This window comes from Mastigoproctus giganteus, chromosome 9 (assembly GCF_048544385.1).
Source record: "Mastigoproctus giganteus isolate SK-2022 chromosome 9, ASM4854438v1, whole genome shotgun sequence".
NCBI classification, from domain to species: Eukaryota; Metazoa; Arthropoda; class Arachnida; order Uropygi; family Thelyphonidae; genus Mastigoproctus; species Mastigoproctus giganteus.
Window position 1 is genome coordinate 203,182,664 of NC_143583.1, and position 23,798 is coordinate 203,206,461.

A 23,798-nucleotide genomic window follows, 5' to 3' on the forward strand; every position below is an offset into this window, starting at 1 on the left:
TATCCATAGTTTTGCTGATAATAGCACATTGCATTTCACTTTCCAGTTTGAGAAACCTTGCCCTGCTCAATCAGCTTCAACTTCTCGAATATCTTAAATGTTGATCTCCAGGTAATTCTCCAGGGGGCAAAGACAACTTAGTTGATTTCAATCCTTCTAAAACTCAGTCCTGTCTTAAGAAAGGATTCTTCTGGTCCTATGCTTATCTTTGGTGACACTCCGTCTAGGCAAGATGATATATCTCTTTAGGGGATTACCCTGACTTCTAATCTCTATTGGCACAAGCATATTACAAATATTGCTTCCTCTGCATCTAAAAAACTTAGTTTTCTCTTTCGCTCTCAGCATTACTTTTAAGCTGGCATCTGTTTACTCTGTAAAAATCGCAAATCCATCCTACGATGGAATATCGTTCCCACATATGGGATGGTGCCCCCAAAACCTCTCTCAGGCTTCTAGAACCTTGTTTTCTGGAACAACCTTCCTTCATACGTATTTCCTGAAAATTACAGTCTACAGAAGTTCAAGTCTAATATCAACAAATATCTTCTTTCATCTTCTCAACCTCTAACCCATGCATGGTACTAAGTACTATAGGTTCTAATACCTCTTGTGTTTGGGATTTTCATAAGAAAAAGAAAGAAAGAAAGAAAGATTTATCACCATGCCGCAAAGACATACTGCAAGTTCTTAACCCCAGGGGCTCAACATCTGGTGAGTATGGGCTTGGCACACCCAGGATACTGAGCTGGATACCATCATTCTTCTCTTTCTTGGTGATTCCCTTGCTACTTCTCTCTCTCTCTCTCTCTCTCTCTCTCTCTCTCTCTCTCTCTCTCTCAAGGTTTTTTTTTTTTTTTTTTTTGGCTGGTGCAGCATAAGCCTCAGGCTTCCTTGCACCATATGGCTAATATTAATAATAATATTAGCAAAGATCCCTGTACCAACTTTTTTTCAAATGTATTCTGTCTCAGCAAAATAGCTTCCTTCTAACTACAAGCATGGCCACCCTGACAGAAATTTCCTACCATAAGACTTGTACAGTCCCTTAAGTCTTGAGCTAATGTACAAGGCTTCCAACATATACCAGGTGGTTAAAGAATAAGTTTCCCTAGGAGACTCTAGCGTCAAAACGGTTAGAGTTAGCACTGTGAAAATCAATGGATAGGTCATTTAGGGTGTGGGGAAGCGATTTGCAGAAGAAAAAAAAATTAGTTCAAATTTCCGTCATGAGGGGAAAAACGGCGCTGCACATATGTAAAAGTTGTTATTTACTTCAAGACACGCTGCTTACGCAAATTACATCCTGTTAGATAAAAGCAGAAAGACCAAAGCCACCGTCAATAATCATTATGGCTCTTACAAAAAAGGAACGTGCTCTTTTAGTAAACTGCTCTACCAGAATAATAGTAATGCTAATGCAGCACTACGTGAATATCAGAAACTTACAAAGGTTTACGTAAAGGACCTTTGACATTAGTGGGGCTTTGAAAACTAATAAAGAAATTTAAAGAGGCTGGGGAGTTAGGTGTAATTCCAGGCAGGGGACCAGACAACTACGTATTGGAATGGAGGTAGTGAATGAAGTGGCAGTTGCAATGGTCAGAATGCAAAACACTACCAGTCAGTAGTGCCTGCTAGAGGTGTGTCAAGAGACTTCAACCTTCCTTGGTCTACTGTACGTAAAGTGCTTCTTATAATTTTACACTGGTTCCTGTACAAGATTCACGTAGTGCAAGAACTAAAGTCTTGTGATCAGCAACAACGAATAGAGTATGCTCTACGCTTTGTGGCTCGTATGGAACTTGACGATACATGGGCTCGAATGATCTTGTGGTCTGATGAGGCACATTTCACTCTTCATGGGGCTGTAAATGCACAAAATACATACGTTACAGTATGGTGTGGATTCACAGCAGAGTTTATAGTTGGGCCATTTTCTTTGAAGAGTCTACACCACATGGCCCCATAAAGTGTAAGTAACTAGTGCACAGTACTGCACTCTTCTAAGAGATCACATTATTCCTGCTCTGCAAGAAAAGCAATGAATGCTTGGAGACCGTAGTGTTCATGCAAGATGGTGCCCCTCCCCACATTGGTTGACAAGTGAAGGAACTGTTCTGTTCAATATTCAGAAATGATTGCATCATTTCTAGAGACTTTCTGCAGTTCTGGCCAGCCCGATCAGCAGATCTCAATCCCTGTGATTTCTGGCTAAGGGTTTTTTTTTTTTTTTTTTTTTTTTGGTAGTTGTTGGTGCATCGGCTTCTGTGGCCATAGTGCACCACCCAATGTTTTTGTAGTACTTTGATCCAAGCCAGAGGCGGGATTCGAACCCGCAACCTTTGGGTTGCCAGGCAGGCACTTTACCCACCCGGCTAGCCCAGTCGGCAGCTACGGAGTTACCTGAAAGAAAAAGTTTACCGTGGCAGCATACAGACGCTTGTCGATTTGATAGCAATCATTAAACAGCATGTAGTCAACAACCCCACTTATATGCTATGCGAAACTGTGTGGCATGCAGTCCTCCATTTTCAGGACATTAACATTAGTAGAGGCATACGATGCAAGAAAGCAAATATACAGCATCAGCCAAAAAAGGGAAAAAAAAAAAAAAAAAACCCTTCCCATTTCATTGATCCATTCGTTCTAAATGTTTGTGTAGTTCTGCCTTAAATTTATTTAAGCTATCAAACTTCCACAACAATAGATGGAAGTATGTTCCAGCAATCAACTACCTGCTGGCTAAAGCCAAATGTCCGCACATCATTTTACAACTGCTTTCCTCAGTTTGAATTTGTGGCCCCTCAGGTTTGTAATCTGAGGAAGAATCCCATTACCATTGAGCCTGCTCAATCCATTAAGGCCTTATACACCTCAATCAGATTGCCTTGCAGGTGCCTAGTTTCCAGAAGCTGCAATTTGCAGAACTTAAGCCTTTCTTCTTCATAAGAGCACTCCTTTGTTCCCCTCACCAATTTTTTTTTTTTTTTTTTGGTAGTTGTTGGCGCATAGGCTTCTGTGGCCATAATGCACCTCCCAAGGTTTTTGCAGTACTTTGATCCAAGCCCGAGGAGGGAATCGAACCCGCAACCTTTGGGTTACCAGGTAGGCACTTTACCCACCTGGCTAGCCCGGTCGGCCCCTCACCAGTCCAGTCTCGCTGCCCTTCTCTGTACTCGTTCTAGCAACTCTACATCCTTCCTAAAATGATGTGTCCATACTTGCATGCAGTACTCAAGGTGTGGCCTGACCATTGCCTTATATAAGGGGATAATCACCTCCTTATCCCTGTTCACAAAATTCCTGTATATATCACTAACAAGACACATGACCTACTCTGGCAGCCTGTCTGCACTGCTCAGAAAACTTCATATCTGACTGCACAATTACTCCCAGGTCTCTTTCATTCTCCACTGCTGAGCGTAACACCACACAGTTAGTACATTTCTCTGGGGTTACTGCTACCCATGGGAGTACTTTTCATTTGTCAATGTTAAACTTCAATTGCCACTTCTCAGCCCATCTGCCCAACTTTTACAGATCCAGAGCCTGTTGCAGCAGCACACTGTCATTACTGTTATTAACAACCCTGCCAACCTTTGTATCATCTGCAAACTTTGACATTAAGCTTGATATACTTTCATCAATATCATTGATAAATATACAAAACAACGATAGGCCCAACACTGAATCCTAAGGGACACTACTAATAATAAGAATGTCATATCAAGTGAAGGAAAGCACATAGAATATCTGTAGATTTCTAAGTTCTGATATTAAAATCTAATCTTAAGTTAAGTATTCCATCTCATGTTTACAATGCCAATTTTGGCATACTTGCATTATACGGGGTATATCAATGTGCCTGACGTCATTCTTGCAATTTAATGTATGGTGTCACTTGTACATAGATTGAGATATACATATATAAATAGATACACTTCGGCAGCAAATCACAGTTTGGATTTAAAACCATTGTATTATGCTTGGTAACATACAATTATCAAATAAAAAAAAACATTATGCTAGTAAATGTAAAATTATGAAAATTAAAAAAAAAAAAAAAAAAAAAAAATTAAGTCTTTACAATCTGATACCCCTTCTGACTGATTGTTGCGAGTAGTAGTGATTGACATGCTAGCCCGCTATGGTTAGTATTAGTTAGGGTGTTTATCCCCTACTTGTTGCTGTTTTAAACAGCCAGTCTTGGGTGTTTACCCCCCCCCACTTGCTGCTGTTTAAAACAGCGACAACTGGGGTATAAACATCCTAACTTAAGTTAAAATGAGAATCGATTAAAAAAACTATAATTCTTTTGCTTGAATAATCCAGCACCAAGAGGGAGAAAAGTGTTTTCTCAATCTATGTATAAGTGACATGATATACTAAACCTAAATCTGCAAGAATGACATCAGGAGCATTGATATACCCCGTATAATGTAAGTATGTCCCAATTTCACCCCCGATGGCGGAAATTTGAACTAATTTTCTTCTACAAATTGCTTCCCCATATCTTAAACGACATTCCCACCAATTTTCACAGCACTTATGGGTCTCCTGAATAGGGAAACTTATTTTATAACTACCCGGTATATACTCTGAAAAAAAAGAAAGGTTGTTTTCTTTTCTTGGTTCTTACTTTAACACTTGAAGCACAGAACCACTTTGGTAAACAAAAGAGAAAAAGACGCTAGAAAGGAAATGAAACTTTATCACTTAGAAAGAGCATTCTATATATCTCAGAGAAAAATCGCTTGGCACTTGGGGCCCAAGACACTGAAAGTAAATCTTTGAATCAGAAAAATAGTATTAGTCTATGTATAGAACAGCATGCATGACTTCAAGCATTTGGATGTAGCAGCAAAAATAAAAAGTGGGTGAAGATGGAACAATAATTGCATGGTGTTTTATTTGCCATCAGCATTTAGCAGCAAACCTGAATGAAGTTCTTACAATTGGTACAAACTACAAATTTTATTAAGAAGTATACTAAATTCATGAATTTTTGATTGTGTGAAGAAATGTGGGCTTTAGACGCAGTTACTAATTTGTGTTGAAGTACAATGGTAATCAAGAAGATGTCTTTGAAGAGTTTATTCCAATTAAGACACAAAGATTAAAAGAATGAACAAAAGCAAGAAAATTCAAAACTGGGTAGCTATTTTTGTGACAAAGGATGTATTGCAAAACAATTTTTATTAGACATTTTCTCTTAAGATTTAAATTTGTGTTCAAGGAAGTATTACTAGTGTTTTCAGTATGTACAAAAAAACAAATCCCTGGCTTGTAGCTGTGAAGGGTGTTGTGTACAGCAATGAGCCTTCTGTATACAATAAAGAATTCTTCTTCTAAAAGTGTTTTAAAAAAAATGGCTAAAGATCTGGTGGAAGCATATACAAGAAAATAATTATGAAATACCTCCTTCATTTTCATATTTTGTAAGCTCAACAAGGTTTGGATATTAGAAGCATCACAAACATTGCTTGTAGACCTGGGATTACTTTCTTGAGTGTTGTTCACTAGAAGAGTAGTGACTGGAAAATTTCTGGATTACCAATCTGTTTGTGGAACATCAAAACAATGCTGATGGGCATTGAAGAGTAGACTAACTAAACTCTTTATTTAGGTTTAAAATAAATCTCTGATTCAATTAGCATTGTTTGGTGTGGAATAAAGAAAAGGTAGCATATCCAACACTTCATGAAAAAACAACAAAGATTTTTTGCCTTCGTCAACCACATATTTGTGTAAAACAAATGCCACGATAAAAAAAAAAAAAAAACTCAGCTGGTTAGATTGCTGGTCCACAATACATTTTGGATTGAGAGCCATGGTTCAACTCACACCATTCATTTAAACAGGTAAATCTGTAAATAGTCACTTAAGATGAACAGTCCAATTCTGCTATTATGAACAAGAAGAGTGCGTGCAACCAAAATATCACATTTTTAATTTGAAAACATGGTAGCGCAGTGTTTATTTCATTCCCATTTATCATATCATCAATAATTTTTCATAACTCAAAAATTAACTTAATTTCTCTATTAAGTAACATTTAACCAGCAATGAGGCAACAAAATAACACTAAGACATGCAATTTTTTTTGTCCTTATCACATTCTAACACAGTAACATCATTCTCCAAGAGCTAAGCCAGTTCTTTCAAGTTTATAGCTAATTACTAATTATATTTTCTGCATCATTTTAGTCACACCTACTCATTCAACTCTCATAATGGAAGGTATAAATGTACACTGGTGTTCAAAGAAAGTGCATCGCCCCTTAAAATTGTAATTTTCGTCCGAATAACATAAGTATAATAACCATAAGTAGAATAACATAAGCATAATAACATAAGCATAATAACATAAGCATAATAACATAAGCACAGGGAAATCAAAATTGAGAGTAGGAGTGTGCTATAGGCCTAATGACTCTGATGAGTATAATAAGATATTGTACAGGGAAATAGAGTGGGCCAGTAAATCAGAGAGTCTTATAACGGGGGATTTTAATTTCCCAGATATTGACTGGAATTTGTGGGTTGGTCACTCACACACTAGCAAGGCTTTTGTGGATTTATTGGATGATTGTTTTCTACATCAGCATGTTCGTGCGACAACAGGAGGGAGCAATACTCTTGATCTGATATCAGTAGTGATTCTTCATGCATTAAGAATCTGCAGATAAATGAACCACTAGGTGGCAGTGATCACAGTGTGTTGAAGTGGGATTTACTCAAGGAGGTAACTACCATCAGAGGTAAAGGGAAGGGTTTTTGTTTTCGTAAAGGCGACTATGATGGTCTGAGACAGTATTTAAATTCTATACAGGGACCAACTGATGATGTTACCAACAGCAAATTCAAAATAGGAAGCATTCAAGGAACTAATCTTGGAAGCTACCAGGCTTTACATACCAACTAAGAAATATTGTTCAAGGTTTAGGCCTAAATGGTTGTCAGATGAACTAATGAGACATGTGGCAGAGAAGAAAAATGCATGGAATACATACAAATTAATGGGTGACATGGAAGCCTATGATAGATATAAGTTGGTCTGTAACCAAGTCACAAAGGAGATTAGGCAGGCAAAGGCAGACTACGAAAAACCCTTGGCAAAGGATGCAAAGAAAAACAGAAAAGAGTTCTTTACCTATTTAAACTCAAGAAGGAAAGGTTTGTTATTTGTTTTTTAGGAGCATTAGCAACTAAGGCTATATTGCTCCGGGGATATGCGGTGGTCATTCCCTGACCTTTCCGCATCCTCCGTATTTGGTGGTCATGGACTCGAACCCCAGTCTAATCAAGAAGCGTGTGCTACGCACTGCTGCTCCTGCCCACCTGGCTACGGAGGCGCCCAAGAAGGAAAGGGATGAATCAGATTGGTCCACTGGATATTGATGGTTCAACAGTTGAGGATCCTGCTCAGGTGGCTAACAATCTAAACGAGTATTTTGCATCTACATTCACGCATGAGGAGTTATTCAGGAAGGAGAATGACGTAGGTAAAGTAAACATTGGCAGTGAGCTAGATGATTTTGTAATAACTGAGAGGAAAGTGGAGGAGAGATTGTTGAGGATAAACATAAAAAAGGCACCTGGGGTGGATGGGATCTATCCAGTTATATTAAAGGAGGCAGCAAAGGAAGTAAGCAAACCCCTAGCCATAATTATGAGAGCTTCTTTGGACTCAGGGGAGGTACCCATAGACTGGAGATGTGCAAATGTAACCCCAATTCACAAAGGAGGATCAAAGGCTGACACAAGTAATTATAGACCTGTTAGTTTAACTTCTGTTCCAGGTAAATTAATGGAGGCACTGGTTAAAGAAGCACTGCAGGATCATCTAGACAAGAATTCAGTTAAAGCTCAGATGCAGCATGGTTTTGTTAAGGGCAGGTCTTGCCTGACCAATTTGATTGGATACTATGATGTAGTCACAAAAGAACTGGATGCAGGGAATAACTTTGATATTATATATTTGGATCTTAGAAAGGCTTTTGATACTGTTGCACATGGAAGACTGCTCCACAAATTGGAGCAGTGTGGCATTGGAGGCAAATTGCTGCTATGGATAAGGGGATGGTTGAGTGGCAGAAGACAGAGAGTGGTAATCAATGGACACTGCTCAACGTGGACTAATGTTATTAGTGGAGTTCCTCGGGGTTCAGTGCTGGGTCCGTTGTTGTTTTCGGTGTTTATGAATGATATTGATGATGGTATATCAAGTTTAATGTCCAAGTTTTCAGATGATACAAAGGTTGGCAGGGTTGTTAAGGACACTACTGACGCTATGCTGCTGCAACAGGATCTGGAAAGGTTGAACAGATGGGCTGAGAGGTGGCAAATGAAGTTTAACATTGACAAATGTAAAGTACTACAAATGGGAAACAGTAACCACAGAGCAACGTATCAACTCTGCGGTACTACACTGACAGTGGTGGAGAATGAAAAGGACCTGGGGGTAATTGTGCAGGCAGATATGAAGTTCTCTGAGCAGTGCAGACGAGCTGCAAGAGTAGCTCATGGTGTCTTGTCAATGATATACAGGAATTTTTCTAGCAGGGATAAGGAGGTGATTATTCCCTTGTATAAGGCAATGGTTAGGCCACATCTTGAGTACTGTATACAGGTCTTGAGGCCTCATTTCAAGAAGGATGTAGAGCTGCTGGAACGGGTACAGAGAAGGGCAACAAGATTAGTGAATGGAACAAAGGGTTGCCCTTACGAAGAAAGGCTTAAGTTTTGCAAATTACAGAGTCTGGAGACTAGGCACCGGCGAGGTGATCTGATAGAGGTGTATAAGGCTTTGAATGGTTTGAGCTTGCTCAATGCCAATGGGATTCTTCATCTTGCTCAGAATAATCACCTCAGAGGGCATAAATTCAAATTGAGGAAGGACGGATATCGGATAGATGTGCGGAAATTTGCCTTTGGCCAGCGGGTGGTTGGTTGGTGGAACCGACTTCCATTACTTGTTGTTGAAGTTGATAGCCTAAACAAATTTAAGGCTCAACTGGACAGGTATTTCGAATGAACGGAGGGGTGAAATGGGAGTGGTGTGTTTTTTTTTTTTTTTTTGGCTGATGCTGAATAAGCTTACTTTCTTGCATCATATGCCTCTACTAATGCTAATGCTAAAAGGCAATATTTCTTACTGGTTGCATCAGATAAGATTGACATGTGTAGGTGATGACGTAATATTACATCAGCTGTTATTTCAGCTATATAAGCACGCTCTGCAAGAGTTGCAGTCATTCCTTGCTTGTGTCAGGATGGCAAGTTACATGCAGTTGATGCCACGAAGAAAGAGCATTAATGTTCTTCCCGTCATATTGTAATTAGTCAGTGAGTAGATTTCTTTCCACACTTAAGAATAATGGTTCTGCTGATAGGAAAAAAAAAAAAGGAACCAGATGCAAACAAGCCTCTACGCCAAAACAGGACTGCATTTTGAAGCGCTTATGCCTTAAAAACTGTAAAGCATCTTTGTCTGAGCTGAAAAGAGAACGGGAAGAACATACAGGAGTGGTAGCAAGTGCAGTAACAGTCAGAAGATGCCTCTTCAAAAATGGACTTGTAGCCTGTCATCCTAAGAAAAAGCCCCTCCTCACACAAAAAATGAAAAAGACCCGATTAATTTGGTGTAAGGAGCATGCCAAATGGATCACCAAGCATTGGAAGTCAGTGATTTTCTCGGATGAGAAGAAATTCAACCTGCATGGCTCTGATGGGAGACAAACAGTTCGCTGTAGACGTGGTGAAAAATACCATCCAGACTGTATGGTGTCTACAGTGAAATTCCCTACCAGCCAAATGATATGGGGTGCATTTCGTATCGCAGAGTAGGTCACCTGCAGTTTATAAAAAGGTCCCATAAATGCCAATGGATGCCTGGCTATATTGGAAGGCAAATTGCTGCCAACCATTAGAGACCATTTCAACCTCCCAAGTAACTGCATATTTCAGGACGACTCTGCTCCTTGTCATCGGGCAAAAAGTGTAAGTAGGCATTTCTGTAGTTACTTTAGCTTCATTTCTGCATTAGAGGTTTGACAGTAATGTGTTTACATTTGTTGTAGGTGAAAAAATGGTTGGAAGAACAGTCCATTTCAACTATTAGCTGGCCAGGAAACAGCCCGGACCTGCATCCTATAGAGAACTGTTGGCATTGTGTGGAATCTGCAGTTGCCAGAAAGAAACCAAAGGCTCTTCGTGAACTTCAGGAAGCCATAATTCGTGTTTAGAACCGTGAACTATCAAGTTGATTATCTTCAGAAATTAATCTTGTCAATGCCTCGATGGCCGTCATCAGGGCCAGAGGCGGTTCAACTAAATATTAGTTTGCACCTGGTGAATTTTTCATTTTGTTTTCCATTTAAAATGATAAACTGAAGCAAATTCAGGGCTTGTGATAACATTTCGGCCACAATTGTCATGTTTACCAAAACATTATTTTATTTATTTGTTTTTTTTTTTTAAGGAGTATAGCAACTAAGGTCATAATTGCTCCGGGGATGTGCAGTGGTCGTTCCCTGACATTTCCGCATCCTTAGTATTTGGTGGTCACGGGCTCGAACCCCGGTCTAATCAAGAAGCGTGTGCTATGCAGTGCTACTCCTACCCACCTGGCTACGGAGATGCCCTTACCAAAACATGTTGTATAAAGTTTGCAAATGCTCATTTTCGAATATTTTGAAAGCACCTATCAAATATTACTTAGCTTTGCCTTAACTATTAATAAATATCTTTGTTTATATTTCTGTTTGTGATGCTAGAACATACCATTGTGAAAAAGGGTTAGAAATGTGAAATTCCTAGGTGATGCACTTTCTTTGAACACCAGTGTATATTAAAGTGTATTTCATTTGTTTGGAATTATAGACCAAGTCATGAGCAGGATTGCATATGCAAAATTCACATCAACATGCTCTGACTTTGCATTTAGCACATTAAGAGCTCTAAGGGAAACATTGATACCACCCCCCAATTAATGCCATATCTTTAGAAAGGCATTCCTTGTTTCGTTTTTGGAAATATAAAAGGGTTTTTTTGTTAATTTTATAATTTTAATATAAAATAAATCTTCATAAAATTAATAAGCCTTCAACATGCCTCCACTAATCCAAAAAAATAATGCATTGGACTTACTGTTCGATAATCTTGACAGCATCTCCTTGATCACCTTCTCATTTAAATTCTGATCATAATCCCATTGCATGTGAAACCTCTCTACAGGAAAATCATAATTCAGAACTTCCCAAAATTGAAAATCTACCAGAGGGAAAACTGATCTCCACAAAATTCTCGGAACCAGAAATAATCCGCAGATAACTCACAGAATTCAAACAGACACATTCCAGTGACCAGCTGAAAACAGTACTCCCCAAAAAAATTACTAAACCATCTAGCTGAAGAACTCTATGAAATTGCAAAAGAAGGAGTGTACATGGTGGAGAGGGAAAAATGGTAGTAGTAGTAGTGGCATGTGATGCAAGAAAGCAAGTGTATGAGCTTATTCCTCACGAGTTTGTGGACTAAACCCCACGGATTCCGGTTCCCCTCAGTCTCGACAAGGGAATGCCAGGAGCTCTGCTTGGCATGGTAAATTTTGTTAGTATATTCACGGCGGACTGCTTTGAATCGGTCTCTATACTGTTCTACGATGTGAGCAGGTAGTAGTAGTAGTAGTAGTAGTAGCAGTGGCATGTGATGCAAGAAAGCAAGTGTATGAGCTTATGCAGCATCAGCCAAAAAAAAAAAAATCACACCATTCCCTCCAAATGCCTGTCCAGTTCCTCCTTAAATTTATTCAACCTATCAACTTCCACAACGACAGATGGAAGTTTGTTCCAGCAATTAACCACCCGCTGGCTAAAGGCAAATTTACGCACATCTATTCTACATCTGTCTTTTCTTAATTTGAATTTATGTCCCCTTAGGTTCGTAATCTGAACAAGTGGAAGGATCCAAATTCAGCGTGCTCAACCCATTCAAGGTTATACACCTCAATCAAATCACCGCGCAGGTGCCTAGTCTCCAGCCACTGCAATTTGCAGAACTTAAGCCTCTCTTGGTAAGAGGATCCCTTCATTCCCTTCACCAATCTTGTTGCCCTTCTCTGTACACGCTCAAGTAAATCTACATCTTTCCTAAAATGAGGCCTCCAGACCTGTATGCAGTACTCAAGGCGTGGCCTGACCATTGCCTTATACAGAGGGACAATCACCTCCTCCTCCCTGCTAGCAAAATTCCTATATATCACTGACAAAACCCCATGACCTGCCCTGGCAGCCTGTCTGCATTGCTCAGAAAACTTCATATCTGACTGCACAATTACTTCCAGGTCTTTTTCATTTTCTACCACCTTAAGTGTAGTACCACACAGTTGGTACGTTTCTCTGGGGTTTCTTCTACCCATATGCAGTACTTTGCATTTGTCAAGGTTAAACTTCAGTTGCCACTTCTTAGCCCATCTGCCCAAATTATCTAGATCCTGTTGCAGTAGCACACTGCCATTACTCTCATTAACAACCCTTGTATCATCTGCAAACTTCGACTGGTGAAAGGCATATCTTGAACCAGAACAGAATAACATGCATTTTATTACCATAATGGAAAATTTCAACAAAAATTAGTGTAAAACAGAACCCCATAGAAACTATAACCGAAAACTGTAAACTTTGAAATAAGAAAAAGGAATAGAAGAGATAAGAGACTACTGCACTTCACAAGACAAAAAAAAGTTAAAATAATGAATATTGTCTCTCAAAGGGGAAAAAAAAACAAAGGACATGGATTGGTCCAAATATGAGAGTTTCATACTCAAAGCAGAGATACTGTGGGCATTTGTCGCAATCTTCAAAAATATTGTAAAATAATTCTGAATGAGTGAGTACAAGTAGTGATAACAGAATGGTTAGCTGCACAGAAATAAAGAGAACTAATTTATAGAGTTTGTCACTAAGCTTCAGAACAGATTTCAGGTACTGTAAACTGAACAAGCCAGAGCAGGAACATGTATACTGAAATCATAAAGATGTCAGTTGAACTTTCCTAAAAAAAGAAAAGAGATGTTTTAACAAGATATAAAAAGAAGAAAAATGAAGTAAGAACAACTGAATATGCAGAACTTGGGTAGAGGAATATGCCATTCAACAAGAGACTATATGTTATAAATGAAATAATTGGGGGGGGGGGTGAAGAAAAAAACCAATGAATTTCAATTGCTTTGGCAATTATCCTTTTTCTCCAACTATGCCCCCCCCCCCCCCGCCTCCCTCTCCAAAGTCCAAATGAAACAGAAGAGCAAGACTATCCATCTAACACAGAATTTACTAAAATGTTACTCCCATTCAGTCTGCCATCTACTGGCTGATTTACAAGAACCTTTTTCAATTTCTCCACAATCTAACCAGATACTCATACCATCATTTTATACTACTTCAACTTCAAAGAAGTAAGAGGATGTCAGAGACTCGTTAACTTATTTAGGGTTGAGGGTCCCAAGACCTTCATGCTCGAATGCAACAGATAATTTAAAGAACACAGCCAAAATCATTAATCACATTCAAAAATACAAAACTTCAATGATTGTTAATATTTTAATTTTTTTAAAATTTGAGAGCATTTATAATTGAAATATGACAATTTTCAGGTTCCTCTAAACTTAAGATACTTAATTTTATTTGAACACAATATCGAGAAAAAAATTGCCCAATACTCACACTGTTCGTCATCTCCATAGTAGTCCCTCCACATAATGGGATTATCAATTTCAGAATCTGAGTCTGAAATATCTGCTTGGCTAATACTGACATCAGGGACTGGAAAGTTCTCTTTATTTTCCATTAGCATAACAGCTGCACTCTCATCAACCAAATTCTTCTCTTGCAAACTACATAATTTTTGGGGGGAAATAAAAAATTTTATTTTTTTATTTTTATTATTAAAACTGGGTTATTAAAGATAACCAGCAAAACAGCCAAAGGTCATAAGGAATAAATATATTGTCTACAAACTGCATATATTTATTCTAAGCCAGTTACACGTATGGAAAAGTGAACTCCAGTTTACAACTCCAATTGGAGAACTCTAGTCTCCAACCAATCAAAGTGCAGACTTTCTCTAGGGGTAGGTGTAGCATCTACTGCACAGCCATAAATCTACATTAAGTTTATTTAAAGCATGTTAATACTTCTGTAACTCTGTAGCAAAACTTAACATGTTGATAGATGAATAAATGTTGATTACCATGTGACAACATTTATGTCACAGTTCACTTTACTGTTTAAATTGGTGACAATACTGTAGTATTCTTTAATGTATAGTGAATCTAGACAGATGGCTTAACAGATCCTAATATGATTCTGGATTCAATTTTCTTTGGGTAGGCCATGATATAATTATAATTTTCAATTAAAAAAAAATTGAAACCACTATGAATCTATTTTTTATTAAAGTGTTAGACAATAAAAGCATTTTCATGATAGCTCACACCCAACACATTAAAAACACTATTAAATCAGGAACTTCTTTCATCTACAGACAGGCACATTCACTTTGTAACATGAGTGATTACATAAGAATAATTTCTATCCTCAAACTTTAAATATTAAGAGCATATTTAGTCATTTAGCAATCTTTCACCCCCCCCCCCCATACCAGTTACCAGTACCATATAGACTAATGGCATTTTCATATTTCAACCTTTGGGTTGAATCAATCTTGTAATTCAATTCTTATACTTCAATCTTGTAATTTTCTGAATTTCAGGTGGCCATTTTATAATTATAAAAAAATAAAATAAATATATAGGTACATATTATACAGTAAATAAAAATAAAATTAAATATTTCCCTTTAACAGGTGTAAAGAAAAAAGTTTCACATATGTTTTTCCAGAATGTGGCAATACAATATAGCCTTTTCCACCACACAGATATCTTCTTGTGTGTGCCCTTTTTGAAAGGCCAGTCTTCTGCACTACTTAATTTTCTTTTAGGTACCATATGGGAAAATAGAAATGGATAGATGCACCTGTGCCAATGTTATTTATAAATGACAATTTAAAAGTTCTAAATAAAGTTTCACTGAACAGTATATATACATTTAACAACTCATTATCTCAGTTGAATGCTTCATGTAAGAATCATGATACCAGAAACTAAGTAAATCATCACTTATTATCAGAGTCACTAATTTTGTTTACGAAAAGCAACTAATGTCACTGGAGTGCAGTAAAAATTTAGGGCTCTACAGCAAAATCCACATTCTACACAATCAGCTCAAACATGCTGCTTTGGCCAATTTTAAAAATAAATTTGTCACTTCCAGGTGGTTTTCTGGATTCATCCATTCTATTTTTCCAACACAGACAGAAAATGGGTGGTGCTGGATAATGGACTGCTAGATTTGGAAGGTGCCGACAGTTTTTTTTTTTTTTTTTTTTTTTTTCAATATAATTTCATAACCTAGGTGACTATTTCGGAAATTTTTACACCTCAATTTTTAAAAGCCAGTAATTTTTAAACAAAAGTCAAGTCAAGTCAAAGTATTTTATTATTTTTTGGCAGGCTCCAGGGTTTCCCCTATTTGCCACTGAAAGTAATCTATACATTGTGTACAATTTATAGTGATTAATTATACATGAAAAGTACAATGATTAATTATACATGAAAAGTACAATGATTAATTATACATGAAAAGTAGAATGATTAGTAGTAGTAGTAGTAGTGGCATGTGATGCAAGAAAGCAAATGTATGAGCTTATGCAGCATCAGCCAAAAAAAAAAATATCACACCATTCCCTCCAAATGCCTGTCCAGTTCCTCCTTAAATTTATTCAACCTATCAACTTCCACAACGACAGTTGGAAGTTTGTTCCAGCAATTAACCACCCGCTGGCTAAAGGCAAATTTCCGCACATCTATTCTACATCTGTCCTTTCTTAATTTGAATTTATGCCCCCTTAGGTTCGTAATCTGAACAAGTGGAAGGATCCCATCAGAATTCAGCGTGCTGAACCCATTCAAGGCCTTATACACCTCAATCAGATCACTGCGCAGGTGCCTAGTCTCCAGCCACTGCAATTTGCAGAACTTAAGCCTCTCTTGATAAGAGGATCCCTTCATTCCCCTCACCAACCTTGTTGCCCTTCTCTGTACATGCTCAAGTAAATCTACATCCTTCCTAAAATGAGGCCTCCAGACCTGTACATAGTACTCAAGACGTGGCCTGACCATTGCCTTATACAGAGGGATAATCACCTCCTTTTCACTGCTAGCAAAATTCCTATATATCATTGACAAAACCCCATGACCTGCCCTGGCAGCCTGTCTGCATTGCTCAGAAAACTTCATATCTGCCTGCACAATTACTCCCAGGTCTTTTTCATTTTCTACCACCTTAAGTGTAGTACCACACAGTTGGTACGTTTCTCTGGGGTTACTTCTACCCATATGCAGTACTTTGCATTTGTCAAGGTTAAACTTCAGTTGCCACTTCTTAGCCCATCTGCCCAAATTATCTAGATCCTGTTGCAGTAGCACACTGCCATTACTGTCATTAACAACCCTGCCAACCTTTGTATCATCTGCAAACTTCGACACTAAGCCTGATATACCTTCATCAATATCATAAAAAGACTATTTACAATGATGGTACATAAAAAGACTATATACAATGATGATACATAAATACTGGGCTTCGGAGTCCAGCAGACTGATCAATACATCAGGTAAGAGTAATCCAAAGAAACAGTCTAGCATTTTACTGAACCTCAGGAGCAAGAATTCTTTTCCTCCATTTAAACAATTTCTCTGCATAGGTGGAGAAGGCAGTATAATATTCAGAACAGTTAACCAATCTTGGCAGTTCGGAGCAGTCAAATACATTTGTGAGAAGTTGAAAGTCCAGTCTTAAATCATCATACAGGGGACAATGAAAAACGAGGTTTCTTGAGCACCACAACTACAAAGAGAAGTGTTACTTAATCCTAGTGAGAACAATTTAAAGTTAAGACTTCCATGACCGGTATATAAAAACGTAACGTATAAACCAGTCCATTTTCTTGTCGTAATCAACAACCTCAGGAAAAAACTTAAAGGTCTCCCTACCCAAGGTAGAGGTAAACCAGGTATTTTGCCACGCTCTACAACATTCATTTCTCATTCTTTTAATGTCTACCTTTTCTTGCAAGTCAGTATTATATGTTATACCATTTACAATTGCAGGAACATTTTTTCTTCTACAATATAAAAGATAATGTAACATTACTTCATATTGGATTGGCAGTCGATGACTGAGGACCTGGAGAGCAGCTGTAGAGACAGTTCGACAAGCTCTACTTACAGCGAGAAGAAAGAATCTTTGTGCTTGGGTAAGATACTTTTGAACAAGGGAGTTACCAATTCTGTATCCCCAGGCCCCAGCCGCATAATACACAATTGGTATAAATATACAACTGTAGTATAATTTAATGGAAGATTTCTTTACACCAAAAGTACTCCTGGTAATCTTAATAATTTTATATGTCAGCTTTTATTTTCTGAAGTACATATTTTGCATGGTAATTAAAATTAAGATGGTCATCAAAATAAATTCCTAAGTATTTATGCTGCCGAGTACTCCTAATCATTTCTCCATTCAACTTAATAACAGGTGGTCTATTCACATCAAGAGAGCCTTTTAGCAACATTTGTTTTGTTTTATTAGTCGAGATTTGAAGTTTATGTGTTTGACACCAGATATCCAAGTCCTCTAGAACTTCATTTGCTCTGCACTCTAACTCCCAGCGGGAATTACCAAAAATCAGAATAGCAAGGTCGTCTGCATAAGCTATCTGAAGGATGTTGTCTCGATCAACCGAGAGCCACCCATCAAAGACCATGTTCCAGCACACAGGGCCAAGAACAGAGCCTCGAGGGCAGCCCCTAGAAACAGATCTGGAGACAGAGCAGAATCCTGAGGAAACTGTGATGCTGTGAGAATCAAAGTAATTCGAAAGGAGACGGTAAATAGGAGCAGAGACCCCGGCCTCTCTGGATCTCGCCAGGCCACCAAACGGTGTCGAATTCCCCTTGGAAATCAACAAAGAGACCGAGGACATATTTAGAACTGGAATTTTGAACAGAACTCAAAACCTGACAAATAGCATCAACAGAAGACCTTCCACGTGTAAAGCCAAATTGAAATGGGGAACTTAGGTTTCTGTCTAAATAGTAATTTAGAAGACGAGAAACAATTAATTTTTCCAAGACTTTGCCAAGGATGGGCAGCAGTGCAATGGGCCTGTAAGAGGCCGGATCATTGGAGGGTTTGTCAAAGGACTTAAGCAGAAGTTTAAGTCTAGCCTGTTTCCAAGTAATTTTTAAACAAATATATAAATGAGGGGTTTCCAAAAAGTAAGTTAACAGATTTTTTCTCTCGATGATGTTTAATAATACAAAGTTAAAATAACACGCCAAGAAATAAGTGAACATGCACTACTTCTCCACAAAGTCTCCAGTTTTATTGATGCACTTGTCCCAACAATGGATGTTTATCAATACCAGTACTGAAGAAGTCCATGCCCACACGCAGTAACCAACATCGCACCACCTGATGAACTTCCTCATCCATGGTGAAATGCTTTTCTGAAAGGGGATTTTTCTGAGGTCCGAACAAATGGAAGTCTGGGCTGTAGGTGCTAAGTCTGGGCTGTAGGTGGGATGTGACAGAGTTTCCCAAAGATTACGGTGCAACCAATCACGAGTGGTGTGGGCAGTATGTCAAGTTATGTTGTCGTGAAACAAAATCATGCTGCTTGCCAGGAGTCCTGGTTGTTTGCGTCGAATGTTGGCTTTCAGTTTTTCCAACGTTGCACAATAAAGCTGTGCATTGATTGTTCCTCCCTTTGGCAAGAAATCCACCAACAGAATGCTTTGGTGATCCCAGAACACTGTAGCCATGACTTTTCTGACACTGGGAACAGTTTTGAATTTTTTGCACACAGGAGATTGTGGATGTTTCCAGGTCATGGAGTCTCATTTGCTCTCCGGGGTAAAGTGATGAACCCACATTTCATCTGCTGTTACTATGCGAGCAAGAAAATCCTCTCCTTCGTCACTGTATCGCATCAGGTTCTCCAGACATCCCCATGCGTTTTGCTTTGTCCTCCTCTGACAATTGTCGGGGCACCCAGCAGCAGCCCACTTTTCAAAAGCCAAGGACATCGTGAACAATTTTGCGAACAGTCGACTTACTCGTGGTTCACTATTTGTGCAATTTTATGCAGTTTCACTTGCCTGATTTCAAGAACGATGCCCTTAATGCACAAAATGTTGTCTTCTGTCTTGATGAAGGCCTGCCCACCCAATGTCAATCTTCAATGTCAACACGGTCCGCTTTAAATTCATTGCACCAAAAACATGCCTACTTCTTTGTCATCACATTTTCGCCATACACAGCAACCAGTTCACAGTGAGCCGACCGGGCTAGCCGTGTGGGTAAAGTGCCTGTCTAGCAACCCAAAGGTCGCGGGTTCAAATCCCACCTCAGGCCTGGATCAAAGTACTACAAACACCTTGGGAGGTGCGTTATGGCCACAGAAGCCGATGTGCCAACAACTACCAAAAAAAAAAAAAAAAAAAAGTTCACAGTGAATGTCACTTGGTGAAGACCCTTTTGCTTGCAAAAAGCGAATAACTTCACAAACACCTGTTTTGGACCACACTCTCACAGTAACCATCATTTTGCAACTGGAATCTGCTGTGAGGTGACAGTACCGCAACACTGCACTGGCGGTCTTTTTTAACGTTATTAACAGGCCTATCTATCCACCTCGTTTCATCTCGTTCCCTTTCACCATTATTAATAAAAAAAATGTGTTGCCTTACTTTTCAGAAACCCATTGTATTTCTCATTAACAATTTTTTTTTTTTTTTTTTTGTTATCAGTACAATCTCAGTGAAAATAAATATCACATCCATTTCTATAGTTATTTTTTTAATTAAATTAAAAATAAAACTTTCCAAACATTTTTTCTATATTACTGAATTTCCCAGCATTCAGTGCTGGGTCCATTGTTGTTTTCAATATTTATCAATGATATTGATGAAGGTATATCAGGCTTAACGTTTAAGTTTGCAGATGATACAAAGGTTGGCAGGGTGGTTAACAACGGTCATCAGGGTGAGATACTGCAACAAGGTCAATATGCTGAGAAATAGCAGCTGAAGTTTAACACTGACCAATGTAAAGTACTGCATATGGATAGCAGCAAATTTCCAGAGTAACATCAACTGTGTGGTACTACACTCAGGGTAGTGGAGAATGAAAAAGACCTGGGGTTAATTGTGCAGTCAGACAAGAAATTCTCGGAGCAGTGCAGACATACTGCCAGGACAGCTCATGGGGTTTTGTTAATGATAGAAATAGTTAATGATATAAATATAATAGAAACTTTGCTAGCAAGGATAAGGAGGTGATTAATCCTTTGTATAACGGCATGGTTAGGCCACATCTTGAGTACCGTATACAGGTCTGGAGGCCTCACTTTAGAAAGGATGTAGAACTGCTGGAATGGGTGCGAAGAAGAGCAACCAGATTGGTGAAGGGAACAAAAGGATGCTCATACCTAGAAAAGCTTCAGTTCTGTAAATTTCAGCATCTCGAGAACAGGCACCCGTGGGGAGATCTGATTGAGGTGTTTAAAGCCTTGAATGGATTGAGTATTAGTACAGTCGATTCTGGTTATTTGGGACACATTGGGGGTTTTTTTTTTTTTTTTGGCTGATGCTATATAAGCTTGATTTCTTGCATCATGTGCCTTTGCTAATGCTAATTAATATCCTTAAGGGAGGCGAAAACATGTAGGTCATCTCTATCATTCAAGAGATCAGCTGCTAGGGCAATGGTGTGAAGTGTCCTATAAACATTTTTGAAAGCTTGTTAGCATTCATTTGTATATTTAGGACAGTCTATTAATACAGTCCATTCCAGTTATTTGGGACACATCGGGACTAGTGCATTTTGGCCCAATTAAGCGGCTGCCTCAATTATCCGAAGTTTCACGTAAATAGTTAAAAATACAATGTACCCCCACAATTAGTTTTGTACAATCAAATCACGTTACGATGAACTCACCATAGTAAAATACCTTCACTATACGATGTGTAGTAAGCGCCGGTCATTGTGATCACATTTGTGAATTGAATTTTAATTCTATTAAACAGCGATTCTAATTAGCAAAAATAGGAGGAAATTTATCCACAGGCCATAAAAGTAAAGATATATTAAGCACAAATTTACCTCACCAATTAAAAATGGTGTAACGAGTTACAAAGCTTTAAAAATAGGAATGAAGAGAAGATTCTGAAAATTATTATTTTTTATACGATTGAAGATTCCATGGAAGTGTAAATACATTTTACCATAATAACCCACAGAATTCGAGCTGTCAGTATTATCGCAAATTCAGTAAGATCGAGTTTACTATCCGTTTATGATAGATTGCACTGACAGAAAAGCCCAATAAACACGTGACTGCTAATTGTTTTTATTGTTTTATGGTTGTGACCTCCAGAAATCTGACTGTACCATGTAGTTCGGTCGGACACAATCGTGAGGTAATCTCCAGTGCTGCGGTATCCTGCCCCGATTAAACGGCATTTTGTCCCAATTAAGCAGAGTAAACCCTGGCTATTTTCTCGATTGGGTTCTGTTTTTTACAATTTGTTCCAAATAAACGGCTGCCCCGATTAACCGGTGGACCAAATAACCAGAATCCACTTATTAGCAATGGCCACATGGTGCAAGGAAGCCTATGGCTTATGCTGCACTAGTCAAAAAAAATAATAATAAAATAAAATAGCAAAAAATAAATAAAATAATAATAAAAAAAGGTAATGCTCCAGAGGACGGTACCCCTTACAAAATGGTGTCGAGAAGAAGAGGGGGAAAGCAGTGATGTGCAGTTTGTAACTCCGCCCATCTCATGCATTCCCCTTCTTGACAACTGCACGTGGTGGATGTCACATGGCATAACAGTATGTCGGAGCTGAAAAACAACAAAATTAATGGCAAAACAGCAATTTTTTCGGAGCAGCAAATAACAGAAATGCAATTTATTCGGGGAAGATAAAATGTCAAAACATAACAACATCTCAGAGTTAAAACAAAGAAAAATTAACACGAAACACGAATTTTTTTTTTTTTTTTTTCAAAACAAGAAAAAAAAAAGTAATACCACGTGCGGCCAATGACCGGTTTTTGCTTGAATCCCTCCCAAAGTCGTGTAAAAACCTAACCTTTTTTTCACTAAACACAAATGAAAGTCAATTAAACACAACTCCTCTTATAAATTTTTTTTTTTCAATGACTGGTTTTTGCTTGAATCCCTCCTGAAGTTGCGTAAAAACCTAACCTTTCTTCACTAAACATAACTGAAAGTCGATTAAACACGACCCCTCGTGTTTAATTTCCAACGACCGGTTTTGGCTTGAATCCCTACCGAAGTCGCGTAAAAACCTAATGATGAAGGTATGCAATTAACAATAAAATTCCTCTTTATATATGCACAATATGCCAACAGAATTTTTTTTTTTTTTTAAAGAACATAACAACTGACACAATACTAGGTTAATGAGATGGGAAAACAAAACTCACCTCATCAGTCCTGGCATGCAGGCTCGCAGCAGCAAAAAACAACGAAACAGTTTATCTGCACGATGGAACAGGATACACAACAAACTCAGGACGACACAAGGAACCACGTGGCAAGCTAACTCAATATTAATTTTTGGACACTTACAGTAATTAAAAAGATGTTAAAGGAAAAATATGAACAATTTATAAATATTTCCAAGTTTCACTTTTCTTTAGCTCAGGACAACACGAGATAACAAGCAAACATAACCAGGAAACCCAACAAGCAAATGTGACTACGAAACGATATGAATTTTGCATTTACCGCTGCAATGAGTGTCATGTGACGTCCGCCTGAAACGAAGAGGGGGACGAAGCGAGTGTTCGGAGTCACAACCTGTCAATCACTGCTTTCCCCTGCTTCTCGTTGCCATTTTGAAGGGTGTACCGCTAAGTGGAGTTTGGCCAAAAAAATAAATAAATAAAGAGAAAGGGAAATAGACACCCTATGTGTTTTCCTCCTTCCGTTCGTAATTATCCAGCTGACCTTTGAATTTCTCCAAACTGTCAGCCTCCACCACCCATGTAGGTAACTTATTCCAGTAATTTATAACTCACTGGCTGAAATAAAACTTCCTGCAATCCAGTTTAAACATCTCCCCCCCCTTAATTTGAAATTATGGCCCCTTGTTCTAGAATCGTTTGTAACAGTGCAAATTTTGTCCTTATTCATTTTGCTTCTGCCTCTCAGAGCCTTAAACACTTCAATCAAGTCTTCTCTAGGGTGCCTAGTTTTCAAGCTCTGCAACCCACATATTCGAAGTCTTTCCTCATATGAACGCCCTTTTGCCAATCTCACCAGGCGAGTTACGCACCTTTGGATCCTTTCAAGAAGGAAGTCTTTCTTTAGGTGCAGTCTGAGTAAGCTGAATATTAATGGTATTCTTCCATTTGCCGAGACTACACACATAATGGAGCATAAATTAGAGTTGAGGAAGGGTGTTTGCAGGATAGATGTGCAGGAGTTTGCATTCAGCCAGCAGGTGGTTGATTGGTGGAACAGGCTTCCATCTGTTGTTGTGGAAATGGATGGTACTACTATATTTATAATGCAGCAGCATAAAGAATTTTTATTCATTTCATCAGAAAATATTTATTGTATTAACCCAA

At 38.4% G+C, this 23,798-nt stretch overlaps 1 protein-coding gene across 4 annotated transcripts in view; it reads right to left on the bottom strand.

The window, feature by feature from the left end:
* Positions 1 to 23,798, bottom strand: part of LOC150081042 (phosphatase and actin regulator 2-like) — a 286,501-nt gene that overhangs the window by 43,621 nt on the left and 219,082 nt on the right. For all 4 annotated transcript variants that reach the window (XM_090381992.1, XM_090381995.1, XM_090381994.1 and 1 more), the window contains exon 7: positions 13,731 to 13,900. In XM_090381992.1, coding sequence (XP_090238118.1) covers positions 13,731 to 13,900 — 170 coding nt within the window. The remainder of the gene's footprint in view (positions 1 to 13,730; positions 13,901 to 23,798) is intronic.